Raw genomic sequence first — 24885 nt, forward strand, 5'->3', positions numbered from 1 at the left:
CCCATCAGGATAGCATAGGGTAAGGTGGGACACCAGGAGGGGGTTTCAGAGGCCTGGAGCGAGATGTCCCTGCTCTGGGCTCATGTGCATCAACCTCCTGATGAGGACTGGAGCCTTGCCAGTGAAGAGGAAGATGGGAGAGCACAGGACAGAGACATGGCTACCATTCTGATGTAAAAACATTTGCATTAGGTTTATATTTCGGCCTCTTAAGCACTTGGCTTGCCTGATTGCAGTCCCCAGCTCCTACTGACCTGTGCCTCTGGCAAAATCACCTAACCTGGCAAACTGAGGAGAGAACTTGGGCTGTGGGGACCCCAACTGAGGCATTGCCACATAGTGAGAAATGCCAAAGTGATGGACCGTTTTCTCTGCAGGGTGTTCACGGGCTCATCTTCTTTAACAGTGATGCCAGGAGTCTGAAGTTCGCTTTCTGTGCCGGAGGCTCAGTTTTTCCATCTGTAACGTGAAGGGGTTGGACCAGAGAGATAATGCTGCAGTAGGCTATGATGGCCACATCGTAGGGAAAAGGAATCAGGAAAAGGAATCTCTTACCTTGAGGTGTGCCAGAAGACTCTGAATTCTAAACCCTTGTCCAGAGTATTGTTATTCTACTGTATCGTTTTCATAATAACTGTGTTCCAGGTGTTGTTTTAGGTACTCCACAAGAAAAGGATTTTGGGGGTTAAAGAAATAGAAAAATGCTATCCTATCAGAGGTGCAGAGGAATTCTGTAGTAAGGAAATCTGATGAGGTCAGTGTTTCCTAAACTTACTTGTCAAACCTAGTCTTTTTGTTCTCATGGGTAAGCACCCGCAGGGTCCTTGTCTATTGTGTATGCCAATGGAAACACAAAGACAGCGATGCGACCCTCTAACAGAAAGGAGTTTATTGGGTTGTGCAAGCCTGGAGTGAGGTGGTCTCATATCCAAGCCATTTTCCCTGAGTAGTTGGGGGTCACAGCTTTGGAGGGTCTAGCTACAAGAGCTTATACATATTTAACAAGGGCTGGGTTATTTCCACGCATATTTGAGTGGGGACAAGCACACGCATGCATTGTGGTGTCATGTATGTTACACGTGTCTCATGTTCTCGTGGGGGCAGAGATTTAAAGATTAAAATGAAAGGGGATTGGCCTTGTGTCATCAGAAGGTGAAGCTGCAGGCTGAGCCGGGGCCAGTGCACAAACTCCCCCATCTGGCCAAAACTGGTTTGGAGTTCATGGTGGTTGGGCTGGGGATTATCCTGAAGTCAGCTCCCTTCCCATCATTGTTGAGGAAAAGCGAAGACAGTGTGATGACCGGCTGGGAAAAGAAAGAAGTGGGGGTAGTTCTCATTTTTTTTCCAGAACATTTATTAACTATTCTTGGAATGGTTTGAGGCCCATTATTTTATTTTATTTTTTACTTTTTTTTTTTTTTTCTTTTGAGGCCCGTTATTTTAAAGTGTGTCTGTCTCTTCTTAATTGGTCTTTTTCTTGCTCCAGGTCACTCAGCAGCTCCCGGAATATGGCGTGCTGATTCACCGGGTTTTCCCAGAGAAGAAGAGACCAGAAGGGGAGATGGCCTTGGGGATCTGTGCCAAGGGTGTCATAGTATACGAAGTAAAAAGCAGCAGCAGAATTGCAACTTTACGGTTTCAGTGGAGTGAAACTGGCAAGATTTCGACTTACGTGAGTGTAGCTTAGTTGATAAATGACTCGTGCTTCAGTTTTCCTTTGATCTGTTGCCCTTTAAAGGAGGAATGGGCCGTGTGAATTTTTCTTGACTAAATATGCTCACAGCCTGTCAGTAAACCTGCATTGTGACGCATTGCAGGATATTTGTAAGAAGTCGACCAGGGGATTTTGGGAGGTCCCCAGGAGGCGTTTCTTCCTACCCTCCATCACCTGGACCCTCCTTACCACTATGAACAACCATCAGTCTAAAGGGCTACACTTTCCCTCTGGGTAAAGTTCTCTTAGTTTAGAAAAACCATCAATGTTGAGAGAAAGGTTGGAGGTGGGAGATGGGGGAGGGGAGCATAGGACAAGTTGAGTCTGCAAGGTTTTGAAACATTTTCCTTGTTTTAATTTTTCCTTTGCACATAGTGTGCCTTTTTTTTTTTTCTGGTGCCTGGTCCCTTGGGCTTGGTGTTGTCAGCACCAAGCTCTTAAAAGCCTTTTTTTAAAATCAGAAAATCCCCATTCAACATACAACATTTGAAATCATATTTGAACACTATTTGCATGAATATTTATACTTCCTGAATTTAGTTACAATCAAGTGTGGTATCCTGACAGCTGAGGGTTTCTGAATGCCCCATGGGTTGGGTCATCTGATCAGTATTCATATTAATTCAGTGATGAGTCATTACGAAACATGAAGTACTTCATCTTCTGGCCCATGAAAAATTTAGTTTTTCTGTCTATTTAATTTTCTGTTATGGTTTTAAAAATTTCTCTACCAACTAGATCACTATTTTTATTATCATTATTTGATGTGAGAGTTTCCTAAGTAGAACATAATTGTTTTTATTCATTTTCTGAATGTTTCTTTTGTTTTTTCCATCTTGGCTTTTAAAGTTAACACATTGCCAACGTGTGATTCTTGATAGAGTTTCATAATAAATTATTGTTGGTCTTTAGGGAAAAAACTTTACATCTAAAAATAAATAACAATTGAGCATAATTTAATTGGGGCCATTAAAGTGGCCTTTATAGTATCAGGAAACTGACATTTTCCCTAATATTTTTGACCAAATTTAAATGTCAACAATATTTATGTTTGTAAATTTTTCAGAATTTTAACTATCCAAATTACTTTCATTCAATTAAAAGATTATTTGAAGAATTCTAATTATCTAGGTAATTCAATACTGTTGCATTATTTCTTTTTACTGCATGTTTAATTATTCAACATTTTCAATGTAATTTGTTTTAAAACGTTCGTAAAAATGCACATAACTTGATAAATGGAATTTTTTGAAGACATAAAGTTCAACAATTCCCTTAAGTAAGACCCTTATGTATAAATTGGTTTAATTTTTACAGATACTTATTTTCCCCACTACCAGGAATACTTTCTTGATTAAAGTTGGGAAATCATCAGGTTTGCAAGACAAACTTAGTAGCTTAAAAAATACTATTTAATTATGATTTCCATCCCCTGATGATCATCCTCTTCCTTGGCATGAATGGCCTATTTTTATGGAAAAATCATCACAAGAAGTAATGTCACCAGCTGCTCACCACAAACCAAGCATCTTACATAGCAAATGAGTTGAGCTATTCATGCTTCTGCAAGCACAAAATAGGGAACTCTATGAGCAATACAGGAATTAGCTCAGGAAGCTGATTTCAATTTTGCTTATTAATTAGCTGACACAAAAATACTGCAAATAATCACAGTTACCGAGCAAGGGCTGGCTGCTTGATGCATGCAGAAGCCAGTACCATGGCACTGTTTTGAGAAAAGCAAAGGCTTTACTTTGCCAGGTGGGCTGATGGGGAGACAGGAGGCAAGGCTCTCAAATTTGTCTCCCCAGTTCAGGGGCTGCGTGGGCTTTTAAGGAGTACTTGGTATCCCTGATTGGTTAACTCCGAATCTGGCCATAGGAAGGGGCAATAGTGGATCCAACAGTTCCAGTCAGGTCACGTATATTAATGAGGCAAGACTGATTGGCTGGGATAGGCAAGGGCTGATTGGCTGATAAATCAAGAGCTGATTGGTCAATTCTGGATCCAATCCCTTGGTGGAGGATTTTCATGTTTTTGCGGTGGCTGAGGTCATCTGGAGGGCATGGTCCTCTCTCTGCGCATGCTCGGCTTACATCCTGCAAGATAACTTTGAAATAACTTGAGATAGAGAAATAAAACCAGTTTTGGCTAATTTTAGATGGCTTCGCGTTTATTCATCTTGCCAGCCTGCACAGAAGTAGCAAAAGAAATAAAGATGCCATTTTCAAAGCATGTGATTCATAGACGGCATCTATGCATGGTTTGATCATTCAGTCAAAAAAGTGTTCCTTCTAGAACAGTGTACATACCCATGCTAGTAACTGTTTTTGGTTTTCAGCACTAGTTAAAATCTCTGAAGAGAAAGGCATGGAAGCAGGAGAAGATACAGGCCATGTAGGGCCCTCTTTAAGACAAAGAATATGAAGTTACAATTATAAACCATGGTATGACAGGGAATATTTATTTAGAATGAGAAAAGAAATCACAACAACTTATGAATTTTAAAAAGCTGAACAAATACTGCAAATATCACAAAAGCCAGAAAAAAATATTTTTATTAACTCCCTGACAAAGTCTGTACTACTTTTTTCCTTTCAAATTTTTGATTATTTTCCCCTATGTTGGCATTTTTGTAATATCATTTCCTCTGGAATAGAAATATAGTTTAGTCTTTCTTCTAGCATGGTTGATTGAAATTTGTTTTTATTATTGATAGCATGAATACAACATGCAAATTTGAGCAGAGACATATTAGCTCTTTGTAGTGCTGTTACAGGTGTTTGTGCTACCAATGCAAGAAGTCTAATAAATTATATTCTGTGTGATTTGCACCAAAAAACCCATGAAGCAATCAAATGTTGTATTGATAATGTAGTATATGCAATTGTAGAGTATATCCCTGCTAGGATAGAACCTCACTTGATTAGGTGTTTTTGAGAACTAAATTACAGTTTTTCATTTCTGACAGTTGCAAAAATACCCTGCAGACTGGCTACTGCTCCAGTCCCACAGCACCCAGTACCAGGTGGTGCGAGGGGACGTGGGAGGGAGGGGAAGTCGGGGTGGGAAGAAGAGTCAGTGGTCTTGACGGATTGTGGTGAAAGCGTCTCACTCTACACATTTTACAAGAACATGTGATCGCATTGCCAGGGCCCCCCTCAGGGAAAGGGCCTGCCCAAGGGAGGGTCCTGGAGCCTCAGGTTCATTAGCTTCCTTGCAAATCTGCCCCTGCCTGGAAGAAATGATTGTTCCGCAAATGTGTCAAAACAAACAAACAAACAAGCAGGGGAACAAATAGCCACAACAATAAGACTCCTGGAGATGAAATATTGGAAACAAACCGATGCTTTGAAACAAACAGGAGTCTACAGAAGGACCCAGTATGTTTGTACTGCAGCACAGGGTATAAAGAAAGGTGGTCTTGTGCTGAAAACCCTGAGACTGGAGTTACGTATCACCTCATTCACAGAGCAGCTCGCTTCTGGGACAGTTGGCCGGCAGATATGAATTTCCCATTAAATGATGATATCAATGTGGTAATAAATGGAGACAAAATTCACACCACTACTTTCAAGACTGTTTTCAGCCTTAAGAAATAGGATCAGTGTTCACCTCTGTGGTGTTTAATATCTTAGAGCACTGGCCTCCAAAGGAGAGTTCTGTTCAGAGTTTCTAAGCGGAGAGAAACTTGTGTGTGTGTGGATAATTCTCCCTTTTTAGACTGGTAAAGAATATTTATTAGATTTTAAAAAGTGACTTATTTGTCTAAAATTTTTTAATATCTGAAAGAACTTAATATAAAATTGTCAGTGTTAGGTTTGGCGAGATGGAGAAAAGGGAGAGAGAGAGAAAGAGAGACCTGAGCCAGGTGCTGTTTCATCCAGAAAGCTTTTTTCCACTGACGTGGAGGGGAAACTGAGTCAGATCAGTTCCCCTGAACAAAGGAAAGCAGGGGTTTATAAGCCTTTGCGGGTTCTGGCAGAGTAATGGGCCATTTCTAAATCAGTGATATGCGAGGTGACATGGCCCTTGTGGTCTGCTAACAGCCGGTCAGTTAGGGCATAGGCTTCTAATTAGTGTCGTTACTCTATCAGTGCAAAGTGCTCCAGCTCAAAGCCGGCCACCACAGCCCACAGGATGTGCATTTGATGATCACCCTTCCCAGGAGAAGAATTTCACTGCTTGGTTCTCAGAGCAGAAAAGAGAAAGGGCATGGGGAGAAGGGGGGAAAGTTGCTTCACCTGGCTGTGCTGATGTTAAGCTACCCATGAGGCCTAATAGTCAGCACTGTATGAAAGTACATCAGTGTGTACTCACAAAGTGTATGGATTCTAAGCAAATATTCCACTTTGGAAAAATGTGGATAAAATGATCCATTGACTACTAAGAAAGAATTATTAATAGTAGTAGAGCAGCATCTATGAATGCTTGAGAAATACACATTACTTAAATACTAGATATAGTATAATTCAGTTGGATTCAGAATTTATTTACATTAGCACAAGGCTCAAGAGTACATTTGTCAATAAAAATAAAGAATATTTAGAGTGGTCAAATTATCTAAGATCAGGCTAACGATAGAAGTTTCTCAGAGAAAAAGCAGTAAATAGTTATCTATTTGTTGTTATTATTTGACTTGTGTGAATGGAGTTTCTTAGAAATAGCAACTATCAGGAATTAAAAGAGATCAGCCTTCAAGATCAGGAGCTTCAGGGAGCCCTTTCAAGGGTAAAGCCTGGGTTTTTTTTTTTTTTTTTTTGTCTGTTTATGACCGGTAAGGGGACTGCAACCCTTGGGGTGGTGTCGCCCACACCGCGCTCAGCCAGTGAGCGCACAGGCCATTCCTATATAGGATCCGAACCTGCGGCGGGAGCACCGCTGCGCTCCCAAGCGCTGCACTCTCCCGAGTGTGCCACGGGGCTGGCCCTAAAGCCTGTTTTAATAAAGTGACCTTTATAGGAGCAAGCTCAAAGTTCTTATTAAAATGTGTAGAACATCTAGAATAAAGATTTTACTTGGACGTTGTATATAAATTCATATTTAATGTTATCTCTATTACTTTGTATTTTATTACTCTTATCAGAATTATATACTGCCAAAAGTTATGATTTTTTCCACGAAGCTCCATATTAGATAATCCTTGCCAATTTAACCCAGTGAGCTGTACAAATCTTATCACTTCCTATGTGGGCCTTGAAGGTATAATGTAGGGAAACACTTCTTGGTAGTGTGACCTCAATTCCTGCTGCATTATGAAGTCTCTGCTCTGTTTCCTCATCTGTAGAATAAGAATAATGTGAGAACCTCCCTCATTCTGTAGCTATGAAGATGAATGAGTTAATAGTGAGAAAGCACTTAGGACAGAGCTCGGCACATGATAGCGAGAGATACTAGGATACAGACGAATGCTTTGATCTTTTCTATAGCCCTGCTGAGATTGTGTCTATAGCTTCTTGGAGTTGGAACTATAAAAACAGGAGCAGTACTTGATGGCTTTTTTACAATGTGCACTGATGATTATGCTCTCTCCTTGCAGAGGGCCAAGTGTGCACTTGACTAATTTCATATTCTTTTTACCAAGCACACTCTTTGGCAAATAGCAACTGCCCTGTAAACATTTGATTTATAAATGAAGGAAAAAAAACAAAAAGAGGGGTTTTCTTAAATCTGAGAAAAAATATCGGGCCACAGTCAGACAACATGTGCCACGCACCGCTGGGTGTCTGCTGGATGAACTGGGGGTCTGAGCGTGCTGTCACCCTCTGTGCCGTTGTGCTTCAGTGGAGGGGTAAGGGTGAGTCATGTTTTAAAGTCTGTGTTTGCTTCTTCCAGCGAAAAAAGTTCACCATCACAAGCAGCATCACTGGGAAGAAGCACACGTTTGTCACCGATTCAGCCAAGACCTGTAAATATTTACTGGGCCTCTGCTCTGCCCAGCATGGGTTTAATGTGCAGATGGGCTCTGGGCAGTCTCCCCAAGTTTTAACTGGTGAGTAGGTGCTGTATTCTCAACATAAACTTTCGCAAGTTTATTTCATACAATAGTTTGTATAAGTAGATATAGTTGACTTGGAAGCCTTTTGAAAGTCTTAAATTTCTCCAATAACAACAGAAATACAACAAAAATGAAATATAGTTTTTTTTTTCTCAGATTGGCAAGCACTAAAATAAATAATACCAGGAGGGTATATTGATACAATCTTTCCAGAGAGCAACTGGGGGTATATATCAATAGCCTTAAAAAAGTCCATGTCCTTTGGCCCCTTAATTCTCCTTGTAGATATATACTTATCCTAAGGTAATAAATACAGAAGTACACAAAAATTCACGTCCAAGGACGTTCCCTAGCATCATTCATAACTGAGCATTTGTAAGCAACCCAAGTATCCAAAAATAGAAGACTAGTTAAATAAATCACAGCACATCTGGATACTTTAGACGTTTTTGGAGAATGATGACACATGAAACTGTCCATGACTGATGCAAAGCAAGGAAAAGCAGGTTATGAGAGCATGCCTAGCCCTGTCTGATGCGACTTTCTCCTCTGGTAGAAACATCTGCACCGTTCAGCAAGGAGTTGCTGATGACACACACACAGTGAGCACGGAAAGGTGCCAAGAACAACTGAGGAATTAAATCTTTAATTATATTTAATTTCTGTTAATTTATATTTAAACTTCAATGGCCACACGTGCCTACCGTATTTGGATAGCGCAGGTATAGACACATGATAATAATCTGGACAACGTTAATGTGTTACGAAAGAAAGAATACAGAAATGAACTGCACTAAAATATTATGTGTTATGACCTTTGTGAGTTAGGCATGCAGGCATGATTGTTTTCTCTTCTTTATATTTTTCAGCATTTATTACACCTTCAACATGAACTTGTGTTATTGATTTAATTAAGTAAGAGGCTATTGGCTCAAATGTGTCCATGGATCACATAAGACTAATACTTGTTGAGCATTTAGAAAGTGCCGTGGAGCTCTTTACTGCAGTTTTTACTACTTTTCCCTGAATGAATTGGCTGGCACTCACGTGGATCATCTCATTAATGCTCGTGATATACTGTCAAACTGCAATTGTCAAGCAGCCCCATGCAGTCACCAGCATTATCGGGAGGAGCAAACTGAGGCTTAGAGAAGTTAAACAATGTGCTAGCTGCTTAGTGGTGGGGCTGAGACTTGAACCTGTGGCCCTCAGGACCCAGGGTCAGCTGATGTCACCTCCGACACGATGGCCTTTCATGACTGGCCAGAGCATGGACTTTGAGGCTGGAGAGGCTTGGCTTTGAGTGCTGGCTTTATCACAGTTGCTGTTGCTCTCTAAGCATTATTTCTTCTTCAATTGTAAAAGGGAGCAGAATAATAGAGGATTACACCCTTCATATTCAGAGCGTGGTCCCCGGACCTGTAGCACACGCATCACGTGGGAGCTTGTTAAGGATGCAGAATCTCAGGCTCCACCCCAGACCTACTGAATCAGAACCTGCATTTTAAAAAGTACTCAGGACATTTGGATGTGCCTAAAAGTTTGAGAAGCACTGGCTTGGAATGTGGCCTGTGGAGTCCACTAGGTTCAGGGGAGCGTGACTTATTAGCTGTGTGGCTTTGGCCAGCTCCCTTTCCCTCTCTGAGCCTTAGTGTTCTCATTTGAACACGTGGGCATCTCGTAGGTTTGTGCTGTGCTCCCATGGGACAGTGTGCATAATGTTTTCAGCTCAATGTCCAGCTTTTAGTGCTTGGTGTGAGAGCAGTAATGGCGGCTCCTACCCATGGGGGTTTTGTTCAGGGCCAGACAATTCACCTGGGATCTGTGTCAATGGATCCTGGGAGCTGGCTCAGGAGTTGGGATCAACTGGGAGACAAAATTGCCGAACTTTTGGATGCAGAACCAAACACAGAAAACGAAAGTAGCAAGGTTGCATATTATTTGCAGCACAACAAAATTAGCATATAAACATTTCATTGAATCCACAGGGTGGTGGTTCCAGAATATTTCCAGGGAGCTGGAGATGATAAATGTAAATTAATTATGTCTGACTTACCTTCTATTGCTGAGATGCAGTGTGTGAAACACCATCAATATTGCTTTTATTGCCTGATTTCCATGACCGTAAAATATTTATAAAGACTCCATGAGCTCACTTGTGAAATTAGTCCTTCCAGGCCTATTTTGCTTATAATATACATTTTCTCAAATGAATTCAAATTCTACTGTCTTAGGAGTTTTCAGGACTCTAATATTTATTTGCATTTTAAAGATTAGTTTAGACAATTTTTCCTTTTCTTTTAAGAAATTTCTTCATATTAGAAACTCTCTCTGCAGACACCATTTTCAATGACTGCATGTAGCTGAGAGCTGACCATCCCCACCTGATGGCCCCGTGCAGTCCTCAAACTCAGCTCACCCGCACTTGACCTCTACCTTCCACTCGACTCCCTCTGCCATGATCTTTGCTTTGTTCAAATGGACCAACCACCCACCCTGCAGGAAACCAAGAGGGTCTGGACCCTACCTGTCACCAAATGCTCTCAAATGGGTTTCCTGCTATGACTCCTGTCCTCTGTAACCATCCTTCTCTCTTCAGAGTGACCTTTCAAAAGGATCAATCCTGTCATGTTGGTCCATACTGAGAACTTGTCAATGGCTCTTTGCTGTCTGCAGGGTCAAACCCAAACTTCTTAGGATAGCACATCAGATTCTTCCACTCTGGCTCCAGCCTTGATTTATCTCTTGTCCTGACTCCTCCCCAGTGCTCTCCAGCTATATACATGGCAGCTTGCCGGCTGCTGAACACACCAGGACAGCTCAGATCCCGAGGCCTTTGTGCTCAGTGTGTCCTCTGCCTGTACTGTTGTTCCCAACCTCTTCCAGGCTCAGACCACCAAGATAAGCCTGATTCTCCACAAATAAGTTTAAGGACAACCTCCTCCTAACTGACTGTCCCCAGGTGACTCCTTCTCAGGTAGAGATGACCACTCCCTCTTTTTCTCTTTATGTTACAGATGAGAAGACAGGTTCCTCTGTCTTCTCACCTGTAATATTCTGCCATTTTTATTTATGGCCATGTCTGCCTCCGGTTGATTGGGGGTTCCTTGAGGGCAGGAACAGTATCCCAATGCCTTTACAGCTCCAGCAGGGAACAGAAGTGTGTTGAATGAGAACTGTTTCATACATGTTTTTTGAATGAATGAATGAATGATTTGTGTGGGAATATAATCATTTACTGAATCATTACTCTCTTTCGATATTTAGTTTGCTTTTCTTTTTTCAATATTATAAATATTGCAATACATATCATTGAAAGAAATATTTTCTTATATCTTGTGTCATTTCTTTAAGCTACGTCTTAGAAGTGTGATTACTGGGTACAAGTACCAGAGCATGTTTAAGTCTCTTGCTGTTTTCTTGAGTGCCCTGCCTGTGCCCAGGACCATCCCACCTGTTTTGCTGCATCCTTTCCGGAATAGATGTCATCACGTTTATCTTTGTTCATTTGATAGGTCAAAATGATTTCTCACTGTTGCTTTATTTTGCATTTCTTTGTTGAGAAATTGAACATTTTCCAAATGTTTCTTAGTCATTCTTCTGTGAATTATCTCAACAAGCATATTAATTTATAGTTCTAGTTGGTTCCCTGGGGAGAAAGAAAAATCGAGTTTTTACAAATGCACAATTTCAGACTAAATTGTGCAAGATCTGTCAGTATGGCAGAGCGGGGCCTAGGGGCCTTTTCTCAGCTCTTTCTGGATGTCCTGTGGGGCTGCAGGGATGCTCTTGGCCTTGCCACGATCCTGTGGCTGCAAGAAGGATCCTGCGTATGTGCAGTCGGCTGCCCACATTCTTTTTCCTAATGGTCCCTGGCTCTGGCTGTCTGCTGTGCCCATGAAACACTGTAACTGACTTGCCCAACCGTCAGCCCCGATATCCTGGCTAGGTCTAGATGGACTCAGACATTTGTCAGCTACTGCCCTGGTGCCACTTATGCTGTGAATCACCCATGGCCAGGGAGCAGAACTGTCCACTCTCCTTGGCCACCAGTGGCTTTGGGACATTCTTGGCAACCCTTCCTTCCATTCCTGAAAGATTGTCAACTCTTGGCTCTCCTACCTACCTGCAAATCCTCCCTCTGCTGTTTGTCTGCCTAATCAAACCTGTGAAGCCGAGGCCCAATAATGACACCAGCACTCACCATGGCCCCACTAGCCCTGCTGTGTCCGTGATGCTGAGTGCACGACACCTGCTGTCTTGTCTCCTGACCTCATCATGTGGCCCCTGTCCTGTTCACTGAGATTCCTCCTTTGTTCCCTGATGCTGTCCAGCTTCCTGCTGGGGAAAGAGCCACTCCTAGAACCAGGCCTTTGGAGTTCTCACTCCTCTGCTACCTTCTGTGAGCCCTCTTCCCCGAAGGGTCACCTCCTCTTTGTAACCCCAATCTCTGTACAGAGTCTTGCTTCAAACCTTCTAACCTCTCTGAGCTGAGACCCTGCCTCCACTGTCTCTGCCCAGAATATCCCCCCATGGCTGTTAATGATGCTATGATGCCATCTAAGGTCACTGTCCCTTCAGCTCTGCTGCTCAGAGGGCTGGGCATGCCTCAGATGAATCTCCTGAGCTGCTGATTTTGTCTTTGTGTTCTCGGCACCTCATTTTCCAGTGTGGACTGTGGAGCCAGCACACTTGAGTGTGAGTCCTGCTGTACCACTAACTAGCCTTGGGACTGCGAGCAAAGTATCAACTCCCTCTTAGCCTCAAGTTTCCTCATCTGTAAAATGAGTATAATATCTACTGCATAGGCTTCTCATGAGGATCAAATGAGACAGTGCAGATCATGTGTTTCTCACTTTGCCTGGTGTATATGAAGCATTCAGCAAGTGCTGGATGTTGTCGTTGATGTTACTATTGCTGTGCTTCTGAACAGGTCCAAGCTCTGGAGTGAGATCCTATGTGATTTGTCAGAAGCTGCAAGTCCCTATTCAAATGCTTACACTCCTCCATTCTTCCGTGCCCACTATGTGTGAGTGATGGTACCATAATGCCTCATGCATGCAGACAATTCTCAAAAAATATTTTTAAAGGCTTGTTTTTTCAGTGGGCACAGTGCTGGCAATGAGCCAGACGCCACTGTAAGAAAAAGAGGGGTTTGAGGAAATAAGTGCCCACATATGTCCTCAAAGTGGGGGGACTTCATCATGCTCTAGATGTGCACATGAACATATACACACACAAACACACGCACCACACACACACCACACACATCACACTATACACCCCCTGCACTACACAGACAGACACATACACACACATACACCACAACACATACCCACTACACATACCACACATCACACTACACACACACAAACACACACACCACATACACCTCACACGTATACCACACACATGCACCACACACACCACACACACACCCCACATCTCACACACCACACCACACACACTACATACATGCCACACACACATATACCACACACCACAGACACACCAGACACACACACATGCCACACACACACACCACACCACACACACCACACACACATGCCACACATACATACCACACACCACAGACACACACACACACACACACACACACACAGAAAACTGGAGCTGCACCAGTACCATGTGCACACCCATTCTTTCCTTCTTGATTTTAGCAAGGAGCAGATGGTCAGAATATCATTGTCGTTTTCCCGTTTCAAAATACTAACTTGGCTTTTTGTAAAGCCTCATTAACTTAAGATATCTATTTATGAAATCCCAGTTTTCTGTGAACAATACGAATAGTGAACTGGGAGCCATGCCCGTCCGTCTTCTCAAGCTCAGGGCTTCATCAGAGTCGTTTATTAAACCTCTCTGCCTGAAGGACAAAGGGAAGCATCAAAGCTGGGGCCCAGCGACGTGATATGAATTCATACTTCAGGAAACAGGGTCTTACATTACATGCTATTGCCAGGGCAAACTACACTGTGTAGAGATGAAAGAGTATTCCACAGGGCAGAGCCTAATGTTGGAGGCCCGTGATCTGAAGGCCCATTTGTCACAAGAACGTTTGCAAGGACAGGTTTGTAGGTGTGGAAGCAGACTGGGCTGGTGGCAACTGATTTCATAGCATGCACTGATGGAGTCTAACATTCCCATGAATGCTCTTGGGTTAGTGCCCATCCCGGCAGCCTCCTTGGCTCCCGGTGCTGTCAGTTCCAGGAGAGAGAGAGCATCTGGTCTCTGCCTTCTTATGTTTCTGAGGCTCCTTTCATTAGCAAGTGCTAATTAGGAGGACTTTCATTCCCAGGGCTAATCACAAGAACTCCACAAGAGGTGAAATAGCAGAGAAAGAACAGGGAGAGGAGAGCCTGGGGCCGGAGATGTGTTGCCTGCTCCAAGAGCAATGGAACCAGCATCATTCTTGTGTGTGTGTATGTTTATCTTTTTCTCTCCAAATTCAGATCACAATACGTTTGTGCAAATGGCCAATTTGGGTCCTGCACACAAGGCCCCTTCCAACTTTCTCACTTGGATTCAGAGATTGTCGTGCTCTGAAGACGCGTTGTTTGCGCCCAAGCTGCAGGATGCCATGGGAAGCCTGCTGAGCTCCTCGCTGGATCACCTGCCCATGGAGGCCAGCAGGGTGGCTGGGGCAGAAGGAATCGGGGGCAGGTGGGTATGATGCATTTGTTCTCTGGGCCCAAACCACCATGTACTTGGTGCTCTGGAATGGTCTGAGCCTGAACAAATTGTTCAAAGGTGTCTGAAGGCCAGCCATGAGCTAAGTCTGTGCTAAACACTATGTGGCAAACATCTCGTTGCCCCTGCTATGCTGCTCCTAAAGAACTAGGTGATAATGTGACACAGAAGAGGATAAAATAAGCAAGTTGCAGCGAGCTTACTTGGTCTCATTGTGGTTCTGAGCTCTGTGCACATCCTCCTAAAGAACTAGGTGATAATGTGACACAGAAGAGGATAAAATAAGCAAGTTGCAGCAAGCTTACTTGGTCTTATTGTGGTTCTGAGCTCTGTGCACATCCTCCTAAAGAACTAGGTGATAATGTGACACAGAAGAGGATAAAATAAGCAAGTTGCAGCGAGCTTACTTGGTCTTATTGTGGTTCTAAGCTCTGTGCACATCAACTGATTTAACCTTCACAGCTCTGCGGAGTAAAACCGAGGGGTTAGCATTCAAACACGCGCAGCTGGCCCTGGAGACCACGCTCCTAACCTCTACACTGTGCACCTTCCGTACTGATGGATTGCTTGTGATTAAATTTGTATGTGAAAATAATGAGCCTATAAATGCAACTTCACATTATGAAACAATTATCCATAAATTTAAAAATAGCCTAGAACTTGGATTACACTTACGCTGCAAGTTATATGAATAGCACAGATTCACAGGCAGCACATGACCAGCAAAGGTTGCTGTAGGAGCTGTTTTGGGGGATGAGTTATACATTCCTTCAGCAAGAGGGTGTGGATAACTCATTTGAACTGGAATTCATGTATATCTCTCTCTCTTAAAGTCATTCTTAGAAAATTATTGCCCCAAATTCTGCTGATGCAAATGTGCGTCACTATGCACCGTAAACTAAACCAATAATGGTGAAGCAAGACTGTTCCGAGCATCTACTGCTGTGTGACAAACTACCCCAAAGTGCAGTGACTTAAAACAACAACCATGTTGTTATCTCATTCCTCAATTTTCTGGGTTAGAAATTCAGGCGGAGCTCAGTTGGGAGTTCTGCTTCAGGCAGTACTGGCTGGAGTCACGGCAGCACTCAACAAGGGCTGGTCTGGCCTGGGGTGCCCAAGACAACTTCACGCACATGCCTGGCCTCTTGACGAGGATGGCCTGGATGCGGCTCTTGTGTTCCCCTCCAGCACAGGTCTGCATGACAGCTCAGGCTTCCAGGAGCCAAAGAGAGGCTGCCCGTCCTCCTAAAGTCTGGGCCTGCAGCCAGCAGGGCATCACTTCCACTGTCCTCTTGGTTACAGTAGTCACAGATTAGCACAGATCCAAAAGGAGCAGAAATAGACTCATCTCTTGATGTAGGAGTGTCGAGGGATTTGTGGCTGTCTTTCATCTGTCACCGAAACTAATGGTACTTTATAGCCCTTCAGGGTTTAAAAGACAGAAGAAGACATGTGACTGACTCAAGGCCACCTTGAGAATATCTTGACTGCAAAGTATCCTGCCTGAGGGTGGTGGGACTTCCAGTTACCTGCCAGTGGCTGTGCACAGTAGGGACCTTGCACGTGGCTTGGTGGCTGGCCTTCTTGCTAGAAAGCTGCATTAGAGTTCTCAGTAAACTCTGGAACTGCTCTAATTTTAGTTTACAAATTTTCACAATCTTTAATAACTCACTTCAGAGGTTACCAGTAACCCTTAGGTGAAAAGGGAAATGTAAGGACTTGCTTTTTGAGTCCTTGGCTATCTGGAAGGTCCCTGGGAATACAGCCTGAGTCAGTGGCTTCGGTGCAGGTGAGTTTTTGTGGAGTGGTGTGAGTAAGAAGCAGTGGGCTGGAGAGGGGACTGGGGATGGAGGCACAGTCTGCACGGGCCGGGGATGGTGAGGCAGCTGGACAGACAGCAGGCTCGATGCACCATGCAGCATACAGCAGGCCAACAGCCTTGTCCACCTGCAGGCCGGAGGTGCACGCTTGCCAGCTGCCGCCCCTCTGGTTGAAGGCAACTGTGGGAGGGGTTGACTCTCCCAGACTTTGGGGTAAGGTGTGTAGTGGGAGTGGGGAGGAGGGGCTCCCAAAGTGTACAGAAGCTTGGGTAGAAAGAGAAGGACATCTGAGGCGGGAAGTTGTCAGCACAGACTAAGGCTGAGCACGCATGGAGCTGCCCACCCCAGCTGTGGCCAAAGTCTGAGGGGGGCCAAGGCCTGTGGCGGTGTCTGTGGGGCACCGTTGATCTCTGTGATGCAGATGAGATGTTCAGCATCTCTGCTATGGTGCAAAGATGACTCAGCTGAAGGTCCCCTTCAGGCAGGGTTCTGGAGCAATCCGTGTCGGGGAAGCCCATCACCAATACCTGCTCAGCGTCTAGTGCTGAGTGTTACTGAGCGAGTTATTTACATGCCCATGCCTCAGTTTGCTCATTCATCCAGTGGTGATAATAGTAACACCCACCTGGCTGGGTGGGTGTAGGAATTAAACCATGTTATAAAACGCTGAGTCTGTGGTGAGTGTCCTGATGCTGGTGTCCTCCCCGCTAGTCTCTAGGAACAGAGATCCTCTTAACAGGGACAGATGGGGTGAACGTTTGAGGCAGGCACAGATTCAGTGCTATGGCTCCCTCAGGGGTGAGGCAGTTTCCAAGTAAGGGGATTGGGGAAGGCCACGTGCGGGATGTGACATCAGACTTTGACCAATTTTGGGCTCAGAGAGAGTGAGGGGAGGAACACCTTGGGCAAAGGCCTCGTTAGTCTTGCTAGAAAAATTAGTTGAGCACCTGCTGTGTTCCAGCCCTGGGCTAGGTGCCGAGGATTCAACAGTGAGCAGGACGGACACAGCCGCTGCCTGCTGGTGCTCACAGGCTGGCAGAAAGAAGGCACATGCCCTGTTTCCAGGATCTGCTGTTGGCCTGGAGCCTGGGCACACGGCGGGAGGGCTGAGCCAGGACGGGAAGGGTGGCACTGCCTGCAGACATTCACTCTGAGCAGCAGGGACCCCATGGCCGGTGCTGTTTGTGAGCACCCTTAGGTGCTGGTGGGGTACCAACCCTGGTGTGCACAGCCCCCTCCCCGCTTAGGAGCTGGCCACCTGCTTCATGTCGCTGCTTCTCTGAAGCCTTTCCTGACCTCCCCAGGCCAAGGGGTGGCTCCTCCCCACCACTGGCTCCATTTAGGGAACCCCGTTTCCCCCTTCACCCCGACACCCACCTGCTTTTATCTGTCCTGTGAAACACTGAACTTCCCAGACGAGTAGTGTGCTTGTTGTATCCTCAGCTCCAAGGTGAGCATGGGAGGCTTTCAGTAGATGGACGTCTTTGGATTTGCACTTATTTTTTTCTAATTGTGCAAAATACACATAACATAGTGTTTACCATCTTAACCATTTTAAGTGCCCAGTTCAGTGGCATTTAGTACATTCACATTGTCGTGTGCCCATCACCAAAGTCGTCCACAGAAGTCTTTTCACCTCCCCAAACGCAACTCTGTACCCCTTAAACACTAGCTCCCATCCCCCCAGCCCCCGGCAAGCACCATTCCGCTTTCTGCTGTGAATGTGACGTCTCTCAGCACCTCATGTAAGTGGACTCATTAGAGTATTTGTCCTTTTCTGATGGCAGTAAATAGCTTTTAAATGATAGAGTTTTGCATGTACGGCCCAGGTGATGTGAGCCATGGAAACTGGGGGGCAGTAAGCCCTTCCTTTTCTCCAAAGGCCCACCCAATGCCACCTCATCCTGGTAGCCTTTCTCTCCTCCTCCCAGGCTGCTAGAATTTCTCCTCCCTCTGAAGCCATGAGCAGTCCTCTCCCTGGGCACTTTGGTGGGCTCTCCATGGCACGGAAGTCATCTACCCCACACCTCCAGCAGCTGGCAGTTCCCAGAGGGCAGGGCCCACGTCTGATTGACCCTCTTAGCCTCAGTGCCTCACCAGCCCAGGCCTGACACTTTATAGGTTCTCAATGAACTTGGGCTGATCTTGCTGCCGTGCAAGCATAGACGGGAGCAGGGTCAGAATGGGGCCCATCCCTAACCTCCAAAGTGCCCCCACGCTACACTCACCTCTCCCCCATCACTCCTGTCTGCCATTTCTAGCTCCGGCCCCTTTGAACTGTGCCAGGCTCCATGCAGAGCCCCTGGCATCACTACTTGAGATTCAGCGAGAGGGCCCATGGGGAGCTGCCCACACCGGCATGCCCTGCCATGGTCCAGATGCCCAAAGCAGTGGGCAGGTGTGGGCTCACTGGGGCTGGGGACAGTCCAGGTTACCAAGGGGAGCTGGATTTGTTCAGAAGGTTGGCCCTCCTGGAGGCCCAGTGCCGGCCTTTTGCAGGGCTCTGAGCAGCCACCGCTTTGCATCTGTCCTTCCTTGTCTCTCTCTGCTCTGCTCATCTCTGAGTGTAGTGTGTTTCTGGGCAGAGCAGGCCCTAGGGGTAGGGCAGGGCCGTCACTGGGTTCATCATTCTCCTAGGGCTAGAACACTGTTTGTTTACTAGAATGCTGTACATTCAGCCAAGACCAGTTGGAAGCCTGCGTGAAAAGTTTTTATTTGCAGGGTGGTATGATCAGGGGGCACCCAACCCAGACACCCGCCAGGATCAAGCAGGTAAGTGGCTGTGTGCAGCCCTCAGGGCACATCATGGATGGGGTGCTGGAGAGTGCCTGGCCCTGGCTAAAGTCCTTTGGCTACAAACAAGAGCAAACAACAAAACACAAGGACCCACTAAGAGTGCTGGTGCAGTCATTTTGGTGCCATCACAATCCTGGGAAATAGAAATAGTCTTCCTATTTTACAGCTAAGGAAATGGAGGTTTTGAACAGGTGCATATCCTACCCAAAGGTGGAGAGTGGGAGGTTCATACAAAGCCCAGGTGCCTGCAGTGTCCTCTCTGAGACAGAAACCCTAAAGGGTAACCAGAGCAGCCCTTGATGGGGTCTGTGTATGGACCCGTGGGAATGAGGCTGCCTTCCCCAGGCCACCATCTATACTCAGAAGTGCCAAGAAGTTGCCTCTTCAGTCACCTCATCTTCTCTGTCGCCTTTCTCTGCAGCCTCTGCACTGGCCGGGAGCAGCTGGAGAGCATCTGTTTGATCCAGAAGCCAATGACTTGTGACCCTCTCTCTGGGCCACCTGCTAACAGTGTGCGCACGGGTATGGGCCAGGTTTGGGACAGGTTTGGGGTAAAGGAAACCTTCCATGTGACACTTGCTTTAAGTCCTTTGTCACTACTTCATTTTTCTCTCCATACAATATTCATATTCTTTTTGTTTTTAAATTATTTTCAAAACCACTTATGGTCAGAAAGAGCTCTCCCAGCCAACATTTGGCTTTGGCTGGGTACATTGATCTGAAATGCATTCACTTTGGTGCAGGGGCTCCCCGCACTCTGTTCCAGAATGAGGAGCACCCGCTATGGAGCGGTACATTTGGAAAAGGCACCCTCCCTTTTAGTGATGCTTCTTCACACAGGCCCAGAATGTCAACTCCCAGCATTCACCAGAAAACACGAGCAGGGTGGACAGTACTTTTTCTGTCATTCCTCCTCCTCACAGGTTCCCTGTTGAATGTAAACACAAAGAGATTCCATAACTAGGGAAAATATTTATGCTTGCTGAGCACAAAGCCTGGGGGCTGGATCTGGAATACCACCAGGTAGCTCTTTACCATTAACCGTCTGCCAACTTGCACCGTGGTCCCTGGGGGAGGGACAGATGTGGAACCACCGAGTCAGTGGGCCACCATTTGGGGATTTTCCCCATATGCACTGTGACAGGCACTGAAGTGCCCCACCTAGAACTGCAGCTGCATGGGGCAACCTCGGGGCTGTGCTTTGAGTCTCCTCCAAGGTCCGAGACGGGGAAGCACGGCTGGGCAGAGCTGGGCTGCCAGCTCCTAGCGCCCTCTGGTTATAAGAGGCCTGAGATGGGAAGGCTTTGCTGTCTCATCTCAGTGTTTAGTTTTAGTTGTAGTTTTCATTGCCAGGAATAACATTACTGCTCATCTTCTGTCTTGTCTCAAGACAAATGTAGAAAAAAATAGTAATGGCAAGTCACAGAGAAAACAAGCACCACGGCCCACCCTATCCTAACCTCTGTTCTTTTAGCCCAAACTTGACCAACACTGACCAAGAGGGGCTCATCGGATGTATGTGTTCAGAGGTCCATTCCCAGCATTGTTGAGAGATTAAATGTGAACTACTTTTGCTTTCAGGTGTGTACGTGTGTGTGTGTGTGTGTGTGTGTGTGTGTGTGTGTGTGTGTGTAAAATACTGTTAACCCTTTAGTGTTAGGTCCCAAGCAATTTTGGGGAAAATCACAATATGGTGCTTTGATTCCATTCTAGGGTCACAGAATAACAAGAGAAAGACATTTATAGCTGAACTAGGTCGAGAAATTGTGTGTGTGACACTGAACCGTGATCCACACCGTGGTTTTGGTAAGAGGGCAGCCTGCAGGTGCGACCCACGCTGTACTGCTGGGCAGAGGGAGGTGTGGGACATTTTCCTCTTTTGAATTTTTTACTCCCTTTCCTGCCCCTCTTCTCCCAATTTGCCTTTTAAAGTGATAATTTCTGCTTCTTTCTCTCTTTGAGTGTCCCTAGAGAGTAATGGGACTTTTGGGTTACAGTTTTCCTTTTAGGCCTGATACATCCTCGGGTGCATCTAAGCACAAGCTAGAAAAAGATTTCTTCCCCTAATACAACGTAAAAACCTGTAGTGCATGTCCGGTCTTAGTGATAAGGAAGAACAGTTGATCGTTCTCACCTCTTACTATTGGCCACATTCTAAGACCCTAAAAACCATATAAGAAGCAAGATACTGAGACAGGGTACTTGATTAAAAGTCATTCTTTTCTATCTCTGAGTGTCCACTGGGGCAAAATCCCGTGCACTTTGGTGGGCTGTGTTCCTAGCATTAGCTGTGCTTACCAATGGGGAGCAATCCACTTTTCTCCATCTATCATGGCAGCGTAGAGAGGATCTACTGTTTGAGGATCAGAGGACCTGGGTGCAAATGTCAGCTAATGCCACTTGGCAGCTGTGTGATCTCAGGCAAATAACCTAACCTCTCTGAGCTGCTAAATCAAGGATCATCTTATCATTAAATATCATCTTGGATTATAGGTTTCGTCATTAATGAGGGAGAGGATGTTGGCCAAGCTGACCCTGGCATTTTTATATCTTCTATTATTCCTGGGGGACCAGCAGAAAAAGCTAAAAAGATTAAACCAGGTACATCTTTTTAAATTGTCAGACATGCTGCTTTAAGGAATTGCTCTTTCTTAGTTCCTTGATGGGTTTATTGAGACATTTTATTTTTCCAGGAGGGCAGATTTTAGCCTTGAATCACATCAGTCTGGAGGGCTTCACGTTCAACATGGCTGTTAGAATGATTCAGAATTCTCCCGACAACATAGAATTAATCATTTCTCAGTCAAAAGGTATGTTTTCACCTGCTTCCAGAAGCTGAAGAGCCTCCTGTTTTCAGGAGCACATTATTACCACGGGGTACTAATGGTAATACCCTGTGGTAATGATGTGGGGCAACCTCAGGGCTGTGAGGTTAAGTCCGTGTCGACTGTATTGCTTTCTGTATTGCTTTCCTTGTGGCAGTGGCTTGCAAAGAAGCAACGTAGTGACGTAAATCAGTGAGCTGTGTGGCGTCGGGGCAGAATGAGCTCTACCATTGCTTGTCCTGCTGAAAGTGAGCAACTCGCTCATAGTTCTTCATTAGACATGGCTGGGTACGCCCAGTGTGAGTTTTTCTGCCTACTGTCCTTGCATGGCAGAAGGACGTTCTAATTGTCACCCAAGTCCTTACTGAAAGTGGCTGCTCCATGGTTTGGGTTTAAGTGTAGCAATGAGCCAGGAAGGAAATAGAGGAATGTTTTTGAAGCTGAATTTGCATGGCATGCATGCTGTTCTTGCTTGGTGTGAAGGTTACAGATCAAACCAAACAGTAAAGTTGTTTTTAAAAAGATGCTTTTCTTCATCTTTTAGATAAGGATTAGAGAGCAACAGCTACCTATATCAAAGAATAGTATTATTATTTATTTGGGGTATGTTTGGGGGGCTTGCTGGAGGTCATGGGGAGAGAACAGCATCTTCCCTCCGTGGTTACCTGGGACCATCACTGCTTTTTGGTTGGATGATCCTGCAAGTTAACAGCAGACTGCCTGCAAGTTCAGGCTCGTGCATTCTGTCCTCATACTCCAGGACATTGTACAACTTCCCCTTGTGTACAGAAATGCTTCATATCCCACCAGCCAGCATTTTCTAGGTTCTAAATGCAGGCACCCCATTTGCCTTGTCCTCTGAAAACCATGCACACTCTCCACTCTTGCACATGTACACACAGTCACCAGATAGCTTTTCCAGGCATTGCAGCCGCTCCCGGTCCAGGAGCCACGTGGGGTGGGAGGTGGCAACACTGGGGCCTCAGCCATGCACCTTTCATCCTGTGATCAGAGCTGCCCCAGGGGCTGGCCACAGCATGTCCACACTGCTGGCCTCTGGCTCTCCATCTCTCTGTGCATTGGCCAGCATCACCACTCTCCTTCCTGCGGTAGTTCAGCACCCCCTGCGTTTTCCTCCACACCCTCCACTGAGAGGGGCAGTCAAACCATCACTTTGTTGTCCAGAGACACAATGTGGGTGATGGGGTCTCAATTCAGTGTGGTCCGAGGATGGACTACTGAGATGGGGAGTGTCAAAACCTGGCATCCAAAGTCTGCATTGCTCAAACTATATTCTCACATTAGAATTCCAGGCAATGGGCTTCCCACAATATCTGGGAATTACGTGTCCTTTCACCAAAAGGCCCCAGCCACCTGCTGGGAGTGCTGCCTTCAGCACACTTGGGTTTCTCAACCAGCTGGGCCATTGCTGGAGGAAGATGTCCCCACAGGGGTGCTGGCTGGGTCTCTGTGGGCAGAGACTTGAGTGCCGTGACTTTCTGTCTGGTTAGGCTGCTGTTGAGGCAGCCGGTCTAGATTGGAGGTCAGGGCCAGGCAGATAACATGCCCATCAAGAACAGCCATCACAACTACACTAAATTGAATTTTAATTACCCAGAGAAGGTCTCCTAGCTTGCATTTCTATAGTCAGAATGCAAATTGCACAGGCTGACTTTTCAGTTCAGTCAGAAGTCCCATTCTTGTCTCTCGTGGGGGTGTGGGGGAGCACGAGCAAGCGCTCACGGTACTACAGGAGGACAAGAGCGGGGTGGCCTGTGAGCAGGGTGGCCTGTGAGCGGGGCGGCCTGTGAGCAGGGTGGCCTGTGAGCGGGGTGGCCTGTGAGCGGGGCGGCCTGTGAGCGGGGTGGCCTGTGAGCGGGGTAGCCTATGAGCGGGGTGGCCTGTGAGCGGGGTGGCCTGTGAGCGGGGCGGCCTGTGAGCGAGACGGCAGCCCCATCTCTCCCTGCTAGCTACCTTCATATTTAAATAATTAATATCAAATTCACTAAGTCAAATTTATTCAGATCAAATTCATTAAACATGTGAGTCTGGGCAGTTCCCTGGGGGCCAACGGGTCTGTATCAAAGTAGTAAAGCTACTCGTTTGTTTGTATGTCTAGGCCTAAGGAAAGTCGAACTTTCTGCATTCCTCCCACATATGTTTGTTGAGCAGCCAATATTAACTTATTAACAGTAGGTACATTTATTGGGAACCTACCATATACTAAGTTGGATATATATACATGAGCCGTCTACAAAAAGTTCATGGAAAGATGTGTATTATCTTTTAATTCCATTTTCCACAAACTTTTTGAAGTACCCTCATATATGAGAGAACACTCACATATATGTTTATATAAATATGTGTCTTTATCTCTCTATATATGTAAAATCCTTTGTATGTAATTTCTAAGCTTCACCAACCCTACAATATTATTGATATTGATATAATCTCTATCTTAGATATAAGGAAATGGAGGTCCAGGAATGTGAACTACCTGGCCCAGGGTTTTACCTATTGATTCCTGATCTCATGTTCTCTTCTCTGTTTTGTGCCAGGTCCTGGGTCAGACATGGGATAAACAGAAATCGGTGGCCCAGCCTTCACCCACAGGGACCACAGTCTGGTTATTACTAAGTCACCCTGTGGTCTTTGGACCACATGCTAATTACAGATGTGCTCACTGGGGTCTCTGGGAGAGGAAGAAGCTAAATTTAAGAGCAGCACCACAGCAGCTGGATTTAAGAGCAGCTGGTAATGGGATTTGGGGCGAGTGACTTAATCATTTTGACTCTGTTTTCTCATGTTTGAACTAGGACGACACCTTCCTGGTGAGTCTGTTGAGAAGATGGGAAGATGTATATATATATATATATATATATATATATATGTGATGGTGTCCATCACGTGGCAGGAGCTTAATATGGAGGAGCTGGCATTGTTAACTTCCACTGTTCCCGTGTTTTCATAGTTGGGTCACATACATACTATTTAGGTTTCTAAATACATCCAGAATCTCTC

At 45.4% G+C, this 24885-nt stretch overlaps 1 protein-coding gene across 2 annotated transcripts in view; it reads left to right on the forward strand.

Moving 5' to 3' along the window:
- FRMPD2 (FERM and PDZ domain containing 2) overlaps positions 1–24885 on the forward strand; it is a 117640-nt gene that overhangs the window by 70397 nt on the left and 22358 nt on the right. For both annotated transcript variants that reach the window (XM_063087344.1, XM_063087345.1), the window contains 7 exons: positions 1487–1672; positions 7550–7706; positions 14183–14393; positions 19461–19561; positions 20753–20845; positions 21533–21640; positions 21733–21849. In XM_063087344.1, the coding sequence (XP_062943414.1) occupies positions 1487–1672; positions 7550–7706; positions 14183–14393; positions 19461–19561; positions 20753–20845; positions 21533–21640; positions 21733–21849 (973 nt within the window). The remainder of the gene's footprint in view (positions 1–1486; positions 1673–7549; positions 7707–14182; positions 14394–19460; positions 19562–20752; positions 20846–21532; positions 21641–21732; positions 21850–24885) is intronic.

This window comes from Cynocephalus volans, chromosome 2 (assembly GCF_027409185.1).
Source record: "Cynocephalus volans isolate mCynVol1 chromosome 2, mCynVol1.pri, whole genome shotgun sequence".
In the NCBI taxonomy this organism is placed as follows: Eukaryota; Metazoa; Chordata; class Mammalia; order Dermoptera; family Cynocephalidae; genus Cynocephalus; species Cynocephalus volans.